The sequence below is a fragment of the Amphibalanus amphitrite genome, unplaced genomic scaffold (assembly GCF_019059575.1).
Source record: "Amphibalanus amphitrite isolate SeventyFive unplaced genomic scaffold, NRLGWU_Aamphi_draft 000233F_arrow, whole genome shotgun sequence".
Classification (NCBI taxonomy): Eukaryota; Metazoa; Arthropoda; class Thecostraca; order Balanomorpha; family Balanidae; genus Amphibalanus; species Amphibalanus amphitrite.
In genome coordinates this window covers 414,573-431,625 of record NW_024881728.1, presented here as the reverse complement: position 1 = coordinate 431,625, position 17,053 = coordinate 414,573, and the positions used below count along the sequence as shown (strand labels likewise).

General features: G+C 52.1%; 2 protein-coding genes across 5 annotated transcripts in view; one reads left to right on the top strand and one right to left on the bottom strand.

The window, feature by feature from the left end:
• LOC122385835 overlaps positions 1-10,314 on the bottom strand; it is a 40,669-nt gene extending 30,355 nt beyond the window's left edge. Inside the window, exon 1 of one of the 2 annotated variants that reach the window (XM_043374416.1) lies at positions 10,142-10,314. In XM_043374416.1, coding sequence (XP_043230351.1) covers positions 10,142-10,202 — 61 coding nt within the window. In that variant the 5' untranslated portion in view covers positions 10,203-10,314. The remainder of the gene's footprint in view (positions 1-10,141) is intronic. The other variant, XM_043374415.1, reaches the window with a different exon arrangement.
• A 5,068-nt stretch (positions 10,315-15,382) lies between these two features.
• The window catches only part of LOC122385834 (hemicentin-2-like), a 98,993-nt gene continuing 97,322 nt past the window's right edge, over positions 15,383-17,053 (top strand). For 2 of the 3 annotated variants that reach the window (XM_043374412.1, XM_043374414.1), the window contains exon 1: positions 15,841-16,144. In XM_043374412.1, the coding sequence (XP_043230347.1) occupies positions 16,087-16,144 (58 nt within the window). In that variant the 5' untranslated portion in view covers positions 15,841-16,086. Of the gene's footprint in view, positions 16,145-17,053 lie in introns of all 3 variants that reach the window. The other variant, XM_043374413.1, reaches the window with a different exon arrangement.

Genomic DNA, 17,053 nt, shown 5'->3' with positions numbered 1-17,053 from the left:
CACATACTGCTGAGAGCACTATGACGCAGCTGAGCTCTGACCGTTTTCTGTTTTTGTCTAGGTACAAACACGCCTACTAGAAGGTTTTCTTCAAAATGTATTTGATCCTATAAAACTAAAAAACAAATCGTGTTACCATCATGCTGCAGTGAGGGCGGAAGTATATTTATAACAGTTAAGCATTCAAAAGTTATGCATGGAACACGAGTGCGGCACTTGCCATGATTAGTTGCGACTTAAAGCATGTACATTGTACATATAATGATGATGTAATCTTGGCTTAGTAGCGGCTTTCGTGCACTAATAGCACGGCGTAACGGGAACTATTTTATAGGTTGGATAGCGCACGCAATCTTGCTATTAATGCAATTATGCAGTACGTAAATATTTTAGGTAACAAGTGGTTGCTGCTTTCAAAGCCGACCAACATCTCTCGTTTAAGCTCGTCATTTAAGTATCTTAAATCTAAGAGCATGCAGACAACATGGAATGTCGTCACCAATCGTTCCCGTGGAGGGGTCTGAGCGACAGGCAACATCGCCTGGAATGGTCCCAGTTCATCAAACGGCGACCGATCTAAAGTGCAATCTTTATTCAGCTTTCATTGAATGAATTTCGCTGCCGCCTTCTATTCATATATCTGAAGACGTTGTGATAAATTCAAAATGATGCCTCGCTTTGTGCATGCCAATCTGGCAGTGCTAATTTAGGTCTATGCAGTTTCACGACTATGCCGTTGCACCTTTTAGTACTTATGTTAAGTGTTTTTTCTATAATTTTCACTTCTAACACTCCGATGGATGTTTTTCTTGTGGTTTCCAATGCATCAAACATTGTTTTATTCACATTCTCGAACGTATTTCCTTCCATTGCTTTGATATCTCTCGTACTGTATCGCATAATGTGTATTTTTTATCTCTTTTATGTATCCCAGTCATACGTAACTATGTACGTTACAGTAAGTGCAATTATCAATTTGATTTTTAGACAAACATATTAGCCTGAACACAAAATTGTTTTGCATACAGGTATTCTGCCCTTAGCTGCTTACCTACACCTATCCATCAATGTTCTGCGTTCTGATTCAGCACGCTTTTGCACTGCTTACGAGCTAGAGAGACCCATAAAATCAATCCGCTGTTGGTTGGTTGCTGAGAACGCAGGCTTGACGTTTACAACGTTGCAGAGTAGGGTTCCTTTCATGTCTCTTCCATAATAGATCAGCAATCAGCGCGGCGCGGACAAATGTGGCATTGCAGTGCAATGCCTGCGGAGTGGAAATGCCTGTGCAATGCCTGTGATATCCCTGCGGAGTGGAAACACTCCCTCGTCAATCCCATCCATAAATCCGGCGATCCTTCCAATCCCGTCAACTTCAGGCCCATATCCATCATCCCAGTTATATCCAAAATAGTTGAGCGAGTGGTGCAGCGACAGCTGTACCACTACCTCACTATCAACCACCTCCTTTCCGACACCCAACACGGCTTCCGCACTCGCCATTCCACCGAAACGGCACTGGTCACCATTTCGGATCGCGTTCTCCTGGCTAACGATCAAAATCAAATTTCGCTCCTCTGCCTGCTTGATCTTAGTAAATGTTTCGATGTCATAGACCATTCTAAGCTTCTTCAAAAACTTCAGTTACACGGTGTGGACACTGCATGGTTTGAGGCGTACCTGCAGAACCACACACAGAGCGTCAGCTTCACTGATGTCTCTGGCAACAGGCAGACATCAACCGCGCTTCCGAACAACATGGGCGTTTTTCAAGGTTCGGCACTAGGTCCCCTCTTATACACCGTCTTTCCAAACGACCTCAGCCTGTTCGTGCCGGATGCGACCGTTGTCCAGTACGCGGACGACACCCAGGTCATGGTCTGCGGCAACAGGACAGCCCTGTCAGATCTGACTGAGCGCATGGAACAGGCCTTTTCCTCTCTCGACCTCTGGTTCCGCGCAAATTCTCTCAAGGTGAACCCCGACAAAACTCAGTTGATAGTTTTTGGCAGTAGACAAAATCTGCGGAACATCACACCTTTCGGCGTCAAATTCCGCGAGCGTACAATTCAGCCCGTCTTAGAAGTTAAAAACCTAGGGGTGGTCTTTGATCGCCACCTGTCCTGGGACGCCCATGTGCAAGAAATTACGCGCAAATGCTTCGGGATCCTCATTGGCCTGTCGCACATCCGTCACTATCTTCCGGTCGAGGTCCTCCCCACCATCGTAGCCGCCCTGGTGCTTTCCCGCGTCCGCTACTGCCTCCCTGTGTACGGCAACGGCAGCCGAAAGAATCTAGACAAGATTCAAAAAGTGATTAACTTTGCTGCGCGTGTCGTATCAGGTCGAAGGAAGTTCAGCCGTTCAGCGGACGTCAGGGCGGCACTGGGGTGGCTCGATGCGGAGGACCTATTTAAATTTCATACGCTCGCATTACTCCACAAAATTTGCATGCATCACACACCAGTGTCGCTTTCATCCTCACTCCAAACAAACCGTGAGGCACGAGAACGGAGCACTCGACATGATGATGACCTGCGTCTGCCACGTGTACGGACGGAGACTGGGAGGCGCCGGTTCTTGTACCGTGCACCGATGCTGTACAATGCCCTCCCAGTGGAAATGCGCACGATGACAGTCGCCAATTTTAATCACACTCTCAAGCGAGTTATTAGCACGAGGGAAACATAGGAATGCGTGTTTTACTACTAGTTACTTGCTGTCGTCGTCATTATTGTCTTATTTTAGTTTTTCCCTTTTTATTATGCCCGTTTTAGTTTATGTGCATGTGGAAAGTGTGAATGTCTTTTTATATCACTGCATTTCACAACTTGACTGATGGCAAGGAATAGCCACTTTGAGTGGATTTGCCTGAATAAAAATTGGTATTGGTATTGGTAATGGTATTCCGTCACATTTCTAGAACATTTGCTTGCAAAGCTCTCTAGAATCTGACATGAAAAAATAAGAAATGCATAAATGAAGTTCTTTCGAAACAACTCCATGCATACCTACCAGACTGCAGGTTGTAAGCTATACCTACGATATGAAAATAAACGGGCGCAGTGAGGTTGTGCTTCAGGAACATATGGCACCAGATTACTTCCAATCTCCTCGGACATTGTGTCACATTTAGTGTAACGCATAGGCCCACACTTCCCTACAATCTACATGTAAACTCGTATCATGGTTAACGGAATTAAAGCTGATTTTTTTCTCTTAACGATGTCCAGTTTTGCTGTTCCGCTATAGCATAGGTCTTCCAAGATTCTTTCGCAACAATTTCGATTCGCAGCGAACGACGCCATCACACAATATCCCCGAAGCATCGGCTGTCAATTATCCTCTTTATGGGTGTCCCACCCCACCTGCGCCCACATTGTAACGCCCTCTTCGGTATTGGTCCCGCATGACGGACGTGAAAAATCGCCGAATACTTGCCGTCCGATTACAGAAGTTCAGTATTCATGAAACAGCTCTCCGACGACGATTTCCGAATCGAACTTCTGAGAGCCCGGTGGAGCTACGAGCTATCAGTTACGTTTCCGCATTTAGTTGTGTTATTTGATATTTCATCACTAAACTAACACATAAAACGGTGCCCTCTGCTATAGCGTTCATCCGATTCTGGTTATTTTTCTCCCTTCACGTCTCCGCCAGACTTGCATCTGTTCAGATCCGTCACCGTATCTCTGGCTGGCGGCCAGGCCCGGGGTGGGGGTCGGGGGTGGGACTCCTGCACCAGCTGCAGGCTCGGACGGCGGCGGGATGGGCAGGGGCGGCGGGCTCGGCATGCATAGCGCGCCGTCGTGATCGCCGTCACGTAGCTCCGCTGGCCAGCCGGCCGATTGGAAGCGCTCGTTACGTCGGTCGGCGGTGCCACTGAACGGCCCACACCGCGCCCCGATACCGCCAGCAGAGAGCGGCGAGCGGCGGAAATGGTCGGGGCTTACCGAATGTATTCGTTAAAGGTTTTGTAGGACAATTGGCTTGCATACATGTAAGATTTGTCTGAATTGATGTAGTCATGTAGACAAGAGTGTACCCAATTTTACAAGTGATACAAATAACATGTTTAATTTTTATTTCAAATGCAATGATGACCACTGCCATTCGTTTCCATGTCGTGCAGACAACCGATGAGGCTCTAACACCCTGAGACCCCTGACCACGCCAGAACGATATCATTCACCATAATGGGACAATCGAAAGGCGCTAATCGCCACCATGAATCATATCAAAGCGGTGTCGTCAATTAAGCCCAGAGTCTGGTGGTGAACGGTTACTGGGCTGGGCTGAGGCCAGCGCTGGAGCCGTGAATCCTGCCCTATATGCCAGGTTTTCTAGGCCTGAGTTAATAATTGTAGCCCAGTCTCATCCGTCTGAGGCGGTGCTATAGGGCCCAGAGCCGGGGCCAGTACAAGAGTCGGGACTGGCCGCCCCAGTCCGAAGGGGTATGGCGACCGATTCATTCGCCAACACATTGGCGGGCAGTGAGGTGGAGGGCATTGATAAGGGTAGCCTCCCGCTGACCGGCCGTCCAAACACTGTCATATATCACCCCACGTGTGGCCGGATCCCGTCTGACAAGACGGGCAGGGCGGAGATATGCCGGAGAGGAGGGAGGTTGGCGGTGTCAACAGCACCGACCGTGATTTGATAGTAACTTGCGGCCAAATTCTGAGCGTAGCGTAAGGCCAAAGGCAGTTATCTACTTATTCATTGGTCCCAATGCTGTCGTAAAATGGCGTAGGTATAGGTAGACCCGCATTGCGAATATTTTTGTTCTTCTCCAGCAGCTTCAATTGCGAATGTTTGCCGTTGACGAGGACGATGCTGATGACGATTGCTGCCATTTTCCCGTTGCTGTACTCAAATCCACAAGCGAAAAGAATTACACACTCGCATTTTGCATCCGATGTTTCCCGCTGCTACACACAAAAGCCCAGGAATTCTATTGATCTGCACTTAACGGTATTTCTCCGAGACAGAATTACAAAGCCGCTTCCGTTGGCGAGGGCTTTGGCAGCGGAGAAGAGCCCCTGAGGATAGAACAAACAGCAGACAGCAGCGGCCGCAATCCATAGATCAATAGGGGGTAAGTGGATGGGTTTGGGCCGGTGACCATTGACGGCGGCAGCTCGAGTATCCTTGTTTGCCGAACTCTCTGACGGGCAAACAATGCCATAGTTCGGACATGTGTTGACTCGTTAAGTCAAGAGGGCATACGAGTTGACACATTGTTGGGGAACATACCACACGCGTCCCATGGGAGCAGGCAGGAAACATGCGAAAAATGTGAACATCTCAAACGGTTATCCCAGCCATTGTGCACACGATGCGGAGTTTCAGTTCGGACAGTCCGTTAGCCCATGGTTCTTGATCACACTTCCGTTGAACGGTTACGCTGTCTGACCCGTCCTCAATTATTAGCGGACAGCCGTTGTAGGGACTCTGCTGGCGGTGCTGGCTGAACCTGAAGCCAGTCACGGCCCCACTGTCTGTGCTGTGGACGGCCGGTCTGACATTTGCCGTTTCCCCAGTTGAATCAATAGTGGTGCGTGTCGACTCCAAAGGCACGCCGGGTGGTCCTCATTGCTGACAGTCGCTCTCCCTCTCCCTCCTCTCCCTCTCCCCGCCTCGTGCCCCCGTGGCACCGTCCCTGTGCTCGTGCTTCGCCAACAGGGAGCACCAGAGAGGGAGAACAGGGGCGCACCGGAAACAGGTGACATGGCTCAGGTGCTGCCCAAACCGCCCCCAGCCGCGGTAACGAGTCCCGGCTACTGGGTTACCCTTGAACCCTCTGTGGGGGACCGATCACAGCAGGGGTGGACAGGGGACCGGTGGGCGGCGGCGCACCCTTTACCAATCCAGCTCCACCGCGGCGCCGGCGGACGGCACGCGCCCCAGCCGTTTTGAAGGAGTCATTAGGGAGATCGGTGAGGCGTGTCGCCGGTCGCCTCCCCCCTGTCGCAAGTGTCGGCACGAGCCCGGTCAGCGGAAGCGGTTTGACGCGCTTCACCTGGTCACAGACACGCGGGCGGTGGCCGCGTTTGAACGCAATCATCTGCGTTTTAAACGGAAAACGGCTGAACTGAGGCGTGACGCGCCCGCCGTCCAATTGTGGAACGGGCTCGATCGGCGGGGGAGGTGGAGGTAGATCAAACGCCGGTGCACCGGTGAGGGGCTCTGTTTGTTATCGTTTGCACGGTGGTCTGCTAACTTTGGAGATTCTTTTCTCGCTCCAGGCGTTGTTTGGGTTAATGATAAACCAATGCCGTTCTTTTTGCCTGGCATTTGATCCTCCACATCCGGTAAGAAGAGATACAATTACATGAGTTTGTGTTGGCCCGTAAACCAAAAGCTTATTGTCACTAAAACGTTATGTTCTTTCCAATTTATGCATATCACATGCAGTAAATTTCAAATAACGCTAAGGGAATATTTTCAGAACGCCCCCACACATACCGTGTCGAACAATCGTCTGTTCACTCCTCCCATGTACAATAAACACATTCTGTTCGACAGTTCTCATCAATGGCTGTCGACGCGCTCTGAGGCACCATCTCCATCCTAAATCTCCCCGAATCCCCGGGGCCGAATCCATCCCATCTAACATTCAAACTCCCGGGGACGGCGCGCGTTCAGCCGTCACCTCGGTAGTCGAACCGGGACACGTGTGGTCGAGCGCCGAAATCCCTCCCCATTGACCTCTGCTTTGGTCGCTGCGGTCGCCACGGGTCGCGATGGTCTCCACTGCAGCAATTTCGGTCGCCACCGTATGCCGTTAGTCTCTCAGTGCGGCAGACTCTTTTAGAATCCACGGTGCACATTTTCGTGCCACAGACCGCGCTGTCTGCTCCGCTGACGGAGCGACAATAGAACAATCTGCCGCGGCCCCAGTGCGGGGCCGTTTTTCCGGCCGATTTCGGCACACCACAGGGCCGCGGCGGGCCGCGGCGGGCCAATGCGGGCCGTAGCCGGTCGTAGTCGGCCGTACCCGGCCGTAGCCAGCCGTAGTCGGAGTGAGCCGAACGGTCCGTGCAACTGTTGTAAACAGCTCGGAACGGGCGGTGAGGCGCGGCGCGGCGGACTGAGCGCCCGGGTGAGATGGACTTGGGCGGCATGGCCGGCCTTGGAGTAGAGGATTAGAAGAAATGGGGCAGAGCTGAGCACGAGGAATGTAGGCAGAATGGAAAGGGAAGCTCGCTAGCAGCCTGTGATAGAAAACGGCATAGCGCAAAAGTATTGCAAGGATGCACCGTCACTCAAAATCGCGAACTGTTTCAGTGAGCTGCAAATAAAATATGTTCTTTCATTGAAGCGAAATTTATCCTTTTTTTGTTGTAGTTACATTTTTACAACAGCAATTTACCGGTTACATTCAGTGGAAAACACCATTCCTGATCGATTTTTCGTTTTTCTGCTGGTGATATAGGTTTTTACAGCAGTTTGAAGGATATGGCATTGGCGAGTCTGTTCAGTTACAGTGGAATAAAAAAGTGAGGACGGTAGCCAGCCACCCGTTACATTTGCGTGCGTATAATGTAACCGCCAGATGTGAACGTTATTAGGCTGATTGAATAAAATACGCGATCGATTCTTATTACACGACGCTGATTGAATGAACCGACATTGTTTCCGCAACAACCTTACGTCTGCTAAGAAGTAAATGCATTGTTACTGTTACGGTTGGCTGAGATTCAATGAAGGCTTGACAGGCTGTGATTGATTCAATCACCCGTGTCAGAGAAAATGGGCTAATTCCTGTACAACTAGTAATTGTATCGAACGAATGACATAAGAGTACCCATGACGCGTAATGCATGTCAAATAGGCTTAGGTAATAATAGGTATACTGTGCCAGCGTACAGAACAACCACTTTGCTGCAACGTAACTAGGCATGCTAGTCTTTGGTGATCAAAATGATCAAAACTGTATGCAGTGTAAGTTGTCTCACGCCATAACTACATCCATCATCCATGCACTGCGCATAATTTCAGGAGGATATGTGACCGATCCTGTGAGTAGACGCCGCCACCTTGGTTGACCCTGCTGGTTTAGAGGGGCACCCTGCCAGCCTGGCCTCGGCGGTCCTGGCCCGGTGCCCACCCCGGGCGCTCCCTATGACGCGCGCCTCGCCGCCTGAACTCACAGAGAGCATTTTCCCGTCCGCTTGTCATATCTCCGCTCGGCCCGACCTGTGCCGCAGTATCATCACCATTCCATCGGGCGCCAGAGCGCCGCTGACAGGTTACGAGGCTCGGCCGCCGTTTACAATGCTGCACATTTCGTCCCAATTTCCGCCGAGTGCCGGCGGTGTATGCCAGTTGACAATTAGTTCGCCAGTCTCCCGGTTTGTCGACAATGGCTTTGATTGGGACGAGTTTGTTTCGCGAAATTCTCAAGCGATGATTCGAAAGACAAAAGTTAAACAAGACGACGACGTGAAACTTTGTGAGCGTCATCGGTGTGAATCAAGGTAAGGTCCCCTGGCACACAGACGTGCCAAGGCCAGCCCAGACTCTGAGCGCTGCTCGTGTCGCCGCGGGCTGAGGCCGACACCAGCGTGTCATCTGAGCACCGACGCCGCCGGGAACACCTCCCGCCTGTGTCCCAGCTCGCCGGCTTTAATTACCCTCTGGAAGCTACAGCACCGCACCGGGCCACTCAGACTAATGCCTCCAATTCGACCTACGGCCACATCTCCTCCGCTTTTCATCAGCTCCGCTGCCGAGAGCTACTGCTGTCAGTCTGTCTGTCCAGCGGCCGACGAACCCACCTGTGCCGTCAGAGTGACCGGCCGACGGGGCGGGCCCGCTGTCCGACGCCCGATGACCTGTCAGGGTCGTGTCAGGGTACGGATGGTTCGTATGGCGCCGACACGGGAGTGTTGGGCGGACGATGGAACGAAATTGGCTGGAGGAAAAGAGAAGCGCAGACGGGGTTAATGGAAGGTGACCAGAGACCGAGGTGAAACGAACCGAAATGCGACCAAATCCCGGTGAGTTTAGGGTTCAGGAGAGCTGAAACCCAGACAATACCACTGGGATTGAGCCAGCATGGAGCAATATCGAGCCGAGTTCGGCTGTGGGCAGACAACGCGGACCTCCCTGAACCTGCACAGCTGCCAATGGTTGCCAATCTTTGATGCCCACTGTCCAATGTCCAGCTTGCCAATCTTTGATGCCCACTGTCCAGTGTCCAGCAGTGTCCACTGTCTGTCCCCACTGACCTAGGGAGTCGGGGTCTCTCGTTGCCAATGACGCGGATCACAAAGTTCTTACATATATCAACTCAATGGCTACTGGTCAGTCTCAGGCACTTCGGGCCCGACTCAGGACAGCGTGTCTACCTCTCCAGTGCAGTGGCCGACTGGGGTCAGTTTCCGCCGCCCCAGTGTGACTGACTCGGGTCAGTTTCCCTTGCCCCAGTGACTGGCTCGGCCTCTGGTCAGCCTATCGCTCTAGTAACCGACTCGGGCCACTGTCTCTGCCGGCCTCGAACCAGTCGCCGGCTGACGAGCCGTGTCGATAGCCGCCGTCAGCGCCCATTTCCGATCGGTGTGCCGTGACGCCGCGCTCCATTGGCGCCCGCCTCTGCCCAGCCGGCGCCCCGCCGAGGGCGCCCATCGGTCCGACCGACCCTCGGACAATGCCGCCGACCGGCGGGAGGTCACGGCTCGGCCGACCGGACGCGGCTGTTATTGGTTCGGTCGTGATCACGGCCGTTGCGGGTTTGAATGTCGCATCGATCGTTAACTTTTGATATTTTATGAGGATGACAATTAGCAGAGGTCTGCTCAAATGGAGCGCTGCTCAGGTGGACATTGAACAACTCAAAGGTCAAGGTTGATTGCAGTTTTGGCAGTAATTTACGGTGCCCTTGGGCTGCAATAATGCCCCGCCACCCCTCAGGAAGCGGTCATTTCACGCACCGGAGCAAACAGCCTAAAACGTGTGAGCCCGACTAAATGAAGAGACACGCTTAATTAGTTTGCCTCACGAAGCTGTTATAATGGTCTTGTAAAACAGAATTGCCCTCTTCCCTCAAAAAGCGATACTTTGCGGAAACAATCATTTGCAATTTGCAATACGATCCGAGTGGTTCGTCACCTCTGCACGAGTCGCCGACACTTACCTCGCACTGAGAGCAGGGCCAGGCAGGCCAGGCCGAGCCTCCAGCGGCCGGCCGCGGACATAGCTGCCGGCGATGACTCCCTCCGTCGGCCGCGAGCACCCACGTTTGCCCGCCGGTCGCTCCCGCCGCCGCCACCGGCAGCAGCCGTGTGCGCGCGCCACCCGACCTGCAGCGACATCTATCGCCAGAGCGGCGAACTACCACCCAGCGGCGGCGGCCGACGGAGCGTCGAGCGGCGGCGCCAGCGGCGCGGGCCGACCGTCGTCAGCCGGGGACGCTCCAGCTCCCGCCCCGCCGGGGAGCGAGCGGAAGGCGGGCCCCGGGAGGGGAGCCCGACAGCTAATCAGCGGAAATAATTTGTGTGGGACCGCGCATTACGAGGGCTGATTAGTCCCCGCTGAGGGAAGAGGATCCGGTGGGAACTGAAGACGCCGCGACGATTTGGGACGACGGTGTTTTGCCATGCTGAGCTTGAGCAGCAAACTCTAGGGAGCGTCAGGTCGACAATTTGAGCAAATGTCGCCTCCGTGCCTGTCGATGCGGTGCCGCGAGGTCTTCCTGACTATGTTAAAGGGACTATCCCACCTTTAACATGGGGTTTGAGTTGAGATAGCCAAGTTTGCGGCGAGGTTCAGAAACCACTATCTATCTAGGTTGCAACCCCCGCGGCCTCTTGGTGTTGAAGAAATTCGTTCCCTTCATTTGAAAATGGGCCTTGTACAAGGCCCTATCTTCAACATGGAGCGACCGTTAGTGTGACGTCACCTCGTTTAGTCATTCTGATTTAAATGGGTTTGTTCGTTGAAAAATTGCTTAAAACTTGGTCTGAACTTTGTTGTCGTGCCTACAGAGTAAAAAGAATCAGCTTTATGACAGTAATGTGGCCTGGGGAAGGAGGTAATTTTGGGCTGTGACGTCACATATTTGAAAGTTTGTGTTTGGAATATGGGAAGCCTAAGATCTTTAACCTTCGCCCTGGTGGGGGGGGGCCATTTTGGCCCCCCCCTGTGGTTTTTCAGCGATAACTCAGAAACCACTTGAGTTAGCGCCCTGAAACTTTGTATAGCTGTTTATTCAACATTTTTACATCATGTCCTTTTTTTGGGGGTTCGGGTCAGGTCAGGTCAGGTCACAAGGTCACCAAAACTGACACCACCTCTAAAAAAGTTCAAAGCTCTCTCAAAGGCACAGCTTTTATCCGATCGATGTAAAATTTACAGTACTTGAAGATGTCACCCAGCTCTACAAAATGGCTATCTCGGATTTTTTATAAATGTGACCTAAGGTCAGGTCAGGTCATCGCTGCTCCCCATTATAAGTCAATGGGAGAATCGAAAAGTAGTTGTTTTTCAGCTAAATCGGGCGTGATTGTTCCTATATTTCGTTATTGAAGTGTCTTGGGTCAGCAAATCACAGCCCATGTGAAACCATTTGCTTGTGACCTCGCTGAGGTCACGCTAGGTCATCTCCCTGGTCACCAGAGGTCACCAGCGGTTTTTCTGCACTTACTTGTTATTGAATAGAGATAGAGACTCCGTTCGACGTTTATCGTGTTTGTCTCGTCAATGCGGATCGAATGATATGCAGCATGACCTATTTCGGTAAGGTCATGACCTTGACCTGAGGTCAAATTTTCAAAATGACCTTTCGAGGTCAAACTATATATCATTCGACGCGTCTCGACGAGCCAAGCACGATGGTGCATGAATCGTTTCTCTATTTTCTCGTGAATGCATGCTATAGTTAAAAACATTTTCAACGAAATTTGCCAAGTTGACCTTGCATGACCTCTGTAGGCCAAACCGTTGAGCTGAGGTCAAATCTGACGAACCTTGGCGAAAGAGCTTTAAAAGAGCTATCGATTGCTTTTTTCCGCGGCTCTCTAGCTCTTCTAGTTTCCGAGCTACAGCGGAATATGTCCGGCAACACCGAAAACACTGAAATTTGACCTATGATGACCTCTAGCGACCTCAATATTGACCTTAGCGAAAAAATGACCGAAATACTTTCGAACGTACTTGTTATGGGCTTTCGTTTGCTTTTTTCCGCGTCTTCCTAGCCCTCTTCGTTTTCGAGTTAGACGGGGGGGGGGTCATTTTGGCCCCCCCCCACCAGGGCGAAGGTGGCTCAGACCCACACCAGGGCGCGGGTTAATGAAAAATAAATGCCAGAACCGTGTTCCTGGTCATCCAATCTATAAAGTCGGGCACAATTTAATTGGTTTTAACAACATTTTAGAAGGTGGGATAGTCCCTTTAAACACCACCGGCGATGCGGCATCAAATGAAAATAAACGTCGGCCGAACCGGCCGGCTTTGAACAGTTGAGTAGGTTCCAACAACAACCGGGCGGCCGAGTTTTGCCAAGCCCGCTAATTTTGCTGCCGCCGGTGAGGTGGCCTCGGTGGTCCGTTCGCTGCCGGTACAGGTAGGAACGGGGTAGAGTCGCCTGTCGTTGGATCGTGTTTCGGAACTGATCTACTGACGGGAACCGTGTCAGTGTGCAATTGGGTCAATTAGGGAGCATTTGTAGGTGAACATAGTAGACGTCCTAAACGAGACGATTGGTCATTTGCAACCAACGGATTTTTCCTTATAATTGTGTTCTTGATTTTCCCAATCAAAATGGACCCGAAGTTCGCCAATATTGAAGCTCGTAATTACAGAGAGCCACAGCAGACAGTCCGAATAAACGCTGTTCTACGTTGAACACTGCAGTGTTCACTGCACTATCACCTCTGACTGAGCAGTGAGCACGGCAGTGACACGCCCTGCGCCTATAACCTCTGCAACAACTCATCACTTACTGCACGTATAAGTCATGAACGATTGCACTTCAAGCGTCCGATGCATTTATGGGAACATCAATATGCCACCTTGTATTATAATTCACTCATGAAATCGTCGCTAATTGATGTTGAGCTCATCTTCAGGAATGCATGTATCTGTGAACTCAGGTCACCAATGCATTGCCTGATGTGCAAAAGCCTTGGTGGGAATGGTGACGAGTAAGCGACACTGGCGTACACACCAGCTTTTCCGACCTTTGTACACATATCTTCAGATATCTTCAGTAAGAGGCTCCCTAAATTATTCAGAAATGACTAATTTTCAAAGTAATCAAATGGTTTCTCCACTACGACAGCATAAGTGTTTTGAAAGGAAACGCCTAAATAAGAAGTGTTATATCACAAGAGTGCTACAAATGCACAAATAGTAACATTACGTGAATGTCTGGAAGCAAACATCAGCCGTGTTTGCGCAGTGCACCTTATAAACGAAATTCTTTCACATTTTCTTCGATTATTACATAACTTTCCAGCGAATTTGCCACTTGCCGGTCTCTTAGATCTAATGATTTTTGACGAACGATAAGCATAAAAATATGGAGAGTGTTGCCCAGTGCAACAATGGACATTGTTTATCGTTGGAATATTTTGATAACGATTTACTAAAACAAATAAACCGGGGAAAACGTGGGTGATTGATTCATCTTTTTACTTGTTTTCTAGCTGAGGTCAGTGATGGGATATTGGCGTGATCCCCAATATGCGCCAGATTACGAAACCCTTTGAGCCTCCGACCCGAACGGGGTGAAAGTGATAGATCGACCAATTTTCTCCGCGTCCATGCTGTCTAAGGCATTAGAGCTAATGAGTCAACTCATATTCGTGCGGAGGCATCTGCCGTGCAGTAATTTTACGTCTTGCTTGTCCTTGCACTAATGAGTGCACCGTGCAGCGCAGTAACATCCCGGCCTCCCCACCTCTGCAGCGTTCTCCGCATGATCAAGACACCCGCTCATTACGCCCGACTTACCCTCGCCGGCCGGATGTCCTCGCATGGTTCCGATCCGGATAAGACAGATACTACTGCGGCGATAAACCCGCCGCGGCGCCAAAACCGGCGCAGCAGCGCCATAATGGCCGGAAACCCGGCGCGGCTGCAGAGCGCTGCCGGAGCGCGCGCGCCGCCGGCGCTTAGGTCACCGGGGTCAGTGCCGTATGCCCGGGGGTCAGCGCCGTATGCCCCGGGGTCAGCGCCGTATGCCCCGGGGTCAGTGCCGTATGTGCACGGTGGGTGCGTAATGATGGCGCATTGGCCGCCGGCGGTGCTAACCGGCCACTCACTCGACTGGGTTCCCAGGGGCTGGATGGCAGGGAGGGGAGGGTGGGAGAGGTGGCGTCATCACGGCCTGCTAGCGATGCCGATGACGCTGTCGTCAGGTGACGGTCGCTATGGACGAATTTATATCGGTCCTCCGGCTGTGACAGATTTGCTGTCCGTCTGTGACAGATTTCTGGCCGAGTTTTCAGACTGTCTCCCGGGGCGGGCCAGGTGGCCGATTTGACAGCCGCCTGCCCGGCTCCCTGGCAGACGGCCCCCTCGTCTCATCTCTCGGTCAGACACGGGGGCGGAGTCCTCTAGTAAGGCCACTCAGCCGCCGCCGGTGCCGAATCTGCCGGCGGCCGGGCGGCGCCAGTCGGCTCCGCGTGAACCACAATCCAATCAAGGCCTAATTCGGCTCCGTTTTTATCCGCGGCCGTCTCTGGCAGCGGGGCGTGCCGCCACCACGCCAGCTGCCGGCAAAAACCCTCTGTATGGTCTAGGCTAATGGAGAATATTGAAAATCGCCGCCAGAGCAGCGCGCCGCTGGTAAAAACTCGCCGCTCAAGGCTGTGGATACCGCCCGCCGCGCCAACAGCCGTAAACAGGGAATATCAATCAATGAGTGCGTCTATAACACCAGCGCGGCGCGGGGAGGGTAGGCTGTGCCGCAGGGATGACGTGCTCGCCGGCACAGCCGCACGACAGGGGACGGGAGACTGCAACGAACGCAGAAAGCTATCACCGGGTGGTGAGATTTTACAGCCGTGCAACGATGACTTTACGGGGCGGTATTTTTCGTAATTTGAGTCCTATATTAGCGGAGGAATGATTTGCCACAAGATTCACGACTGGATCAACATTCTTCCTGAAATGTTATGCGTATTCGTGCCAAAAAGTGTGCCGCAAACATTGATAATCTCCGGCTCATCTCGGGCGCCAGGGAGAGCCAACGGGTTGATCGCATCTGTCATCGCGCGGCACGCACTAGCGCCGACCAGCAGACGGGGCCCGAAATACCTGGCGCCGCCGGCTGCGCGTCGCGTCCGTCGCGACCGGCGCGACCCCGGTCCAGCTGGCGGCGCCGCCCGAGCTGCCGCTGCCGCCCCGGCCGACCTGAGCCGCCCCCGCTCTCAGTTGGCCACCCAGCCAAGGTGGTCAGGTGTCTCGGTGACCGTCTCCTCTGTTGGGAGTGCTCTGTGCAGAGCAGCGCAGCGGGCGCGGCACTGAGCAGCTCGGACGCCGCCGCTGCTCAGCGTCAGTCCTGTTTGCTAACGCTCAGTGACAGGCCTGAGCGGTTTGTTGTGGTCAACGCTAACCGGGGCGGGCGGGCGGCCGCCGTCTCGATTTTCGCCGGAACGGAGCTAAGCCGCGCGCGTCTCTCGAGCGGAGGGCGGTCTCCTCTGACGACAAACAGGATCACGGTGACGGAATCCGTGAGCGCGAGCGGACAGCGTCCATCTCCGAGTCCTCATTCCCACCAGGGCTCGGCGACACAGGATCGGCGGGCCGGCGCGGCGGTCCACACCAGCCGCAGTTCCGCCTCCCGCCGCCAGGGGCGCTGAGGTCGGCCGCGGCCGGCCGGGCGGCGGGAGCTCATTTCGAGTTTGGCGGCGGTGACGGTAGGGCGAGTGACCAGGTGCACCGTGTGCGTGAGCATGTGAGGGACCGGCGGTGACGTCAGAACGCAGCTGATGCCAGAGCTGTCTCGGTGGACGCTTGGAGAGGTGGTGTAGAGTTCAGCGGACGGACTGGGGACTGAACTGCGCCGCACCTGCGGCTGAGGTGTGCCGGTTTTAGTGAGCAGCGGCCGCGCTGCGGACTCTGAGGGCCGCTACGATGGAGTGCCGACTACGGTGGGGACTTCTGGTGCTGATGGCAGCGACCGTCGTGCAAGGTAGGTCAATGTTTGCTTGATTACATCCCCAAGAATATCCTGTATCGGGTTACATGGGACAAATGCTTTCAAACGTAAAATATTTCTGTTGAATAATATGAGAAAGCGCTTGTTTGAGGCTCATGATGATAAGTATAATGATGAAAGAAAACCGAAGCCTCATAATAATGAATGTATTCTAAATTATGACCGAGAAGAAAGAGATAACAGTTTCAGGCATAGCCCATCATCAGATCTCCTAAAAGATACATTTTGAAAATTGTGATCTCGCCTTTTAACACATCCTGACACATTTAGCGACCATCCTCTTCTTTGAGAGTGTGATACAAAGTTAGATGATTGTGAGTGTATGCAAGTAGCTTGTACCAATAATAACGATGTAAAAGAATAGAAATTATTAATAAGCATATTTGTGAGAGGAGTATGTGTGTGAGCTTGTAAAGAACGTTCTTAATGTGTGTGTGTGTGGGGGGGGGGGTTGTGTTTGTGTGACTGACTATCGTGTGTATGATTGAGAAGTGTGATTGTAAGTGGAACTGAGTTATTAAATTTGAAGCATGAGCATATATATTACACATGGTACCTATTGCTTTGGACCTGAGTAGTAAGTAACTTAATGAATGAATGAATGAATGAATGAATGAATGAATGTACAGCTAAAGGAATGAGATAATGAATGGTGAGAATGTGTGAGAATGAATAAAGATGCATATTGAATACTTACAAGCGTGAACAGGCGGAGTGAGACGTCTTTGTACTCGTCTTTGGACGTCTTTGTACTTCGTGCTCGTATACTTACACCTCTGCTACTATCATGGTCCGTAGGGTGGTGGAGCTATCAGCTTCCAAGATGATGTTTGAGTGTTGAGTGTTGGGCGTAGGTCACGGATGTACTTTGATTCAGCGATC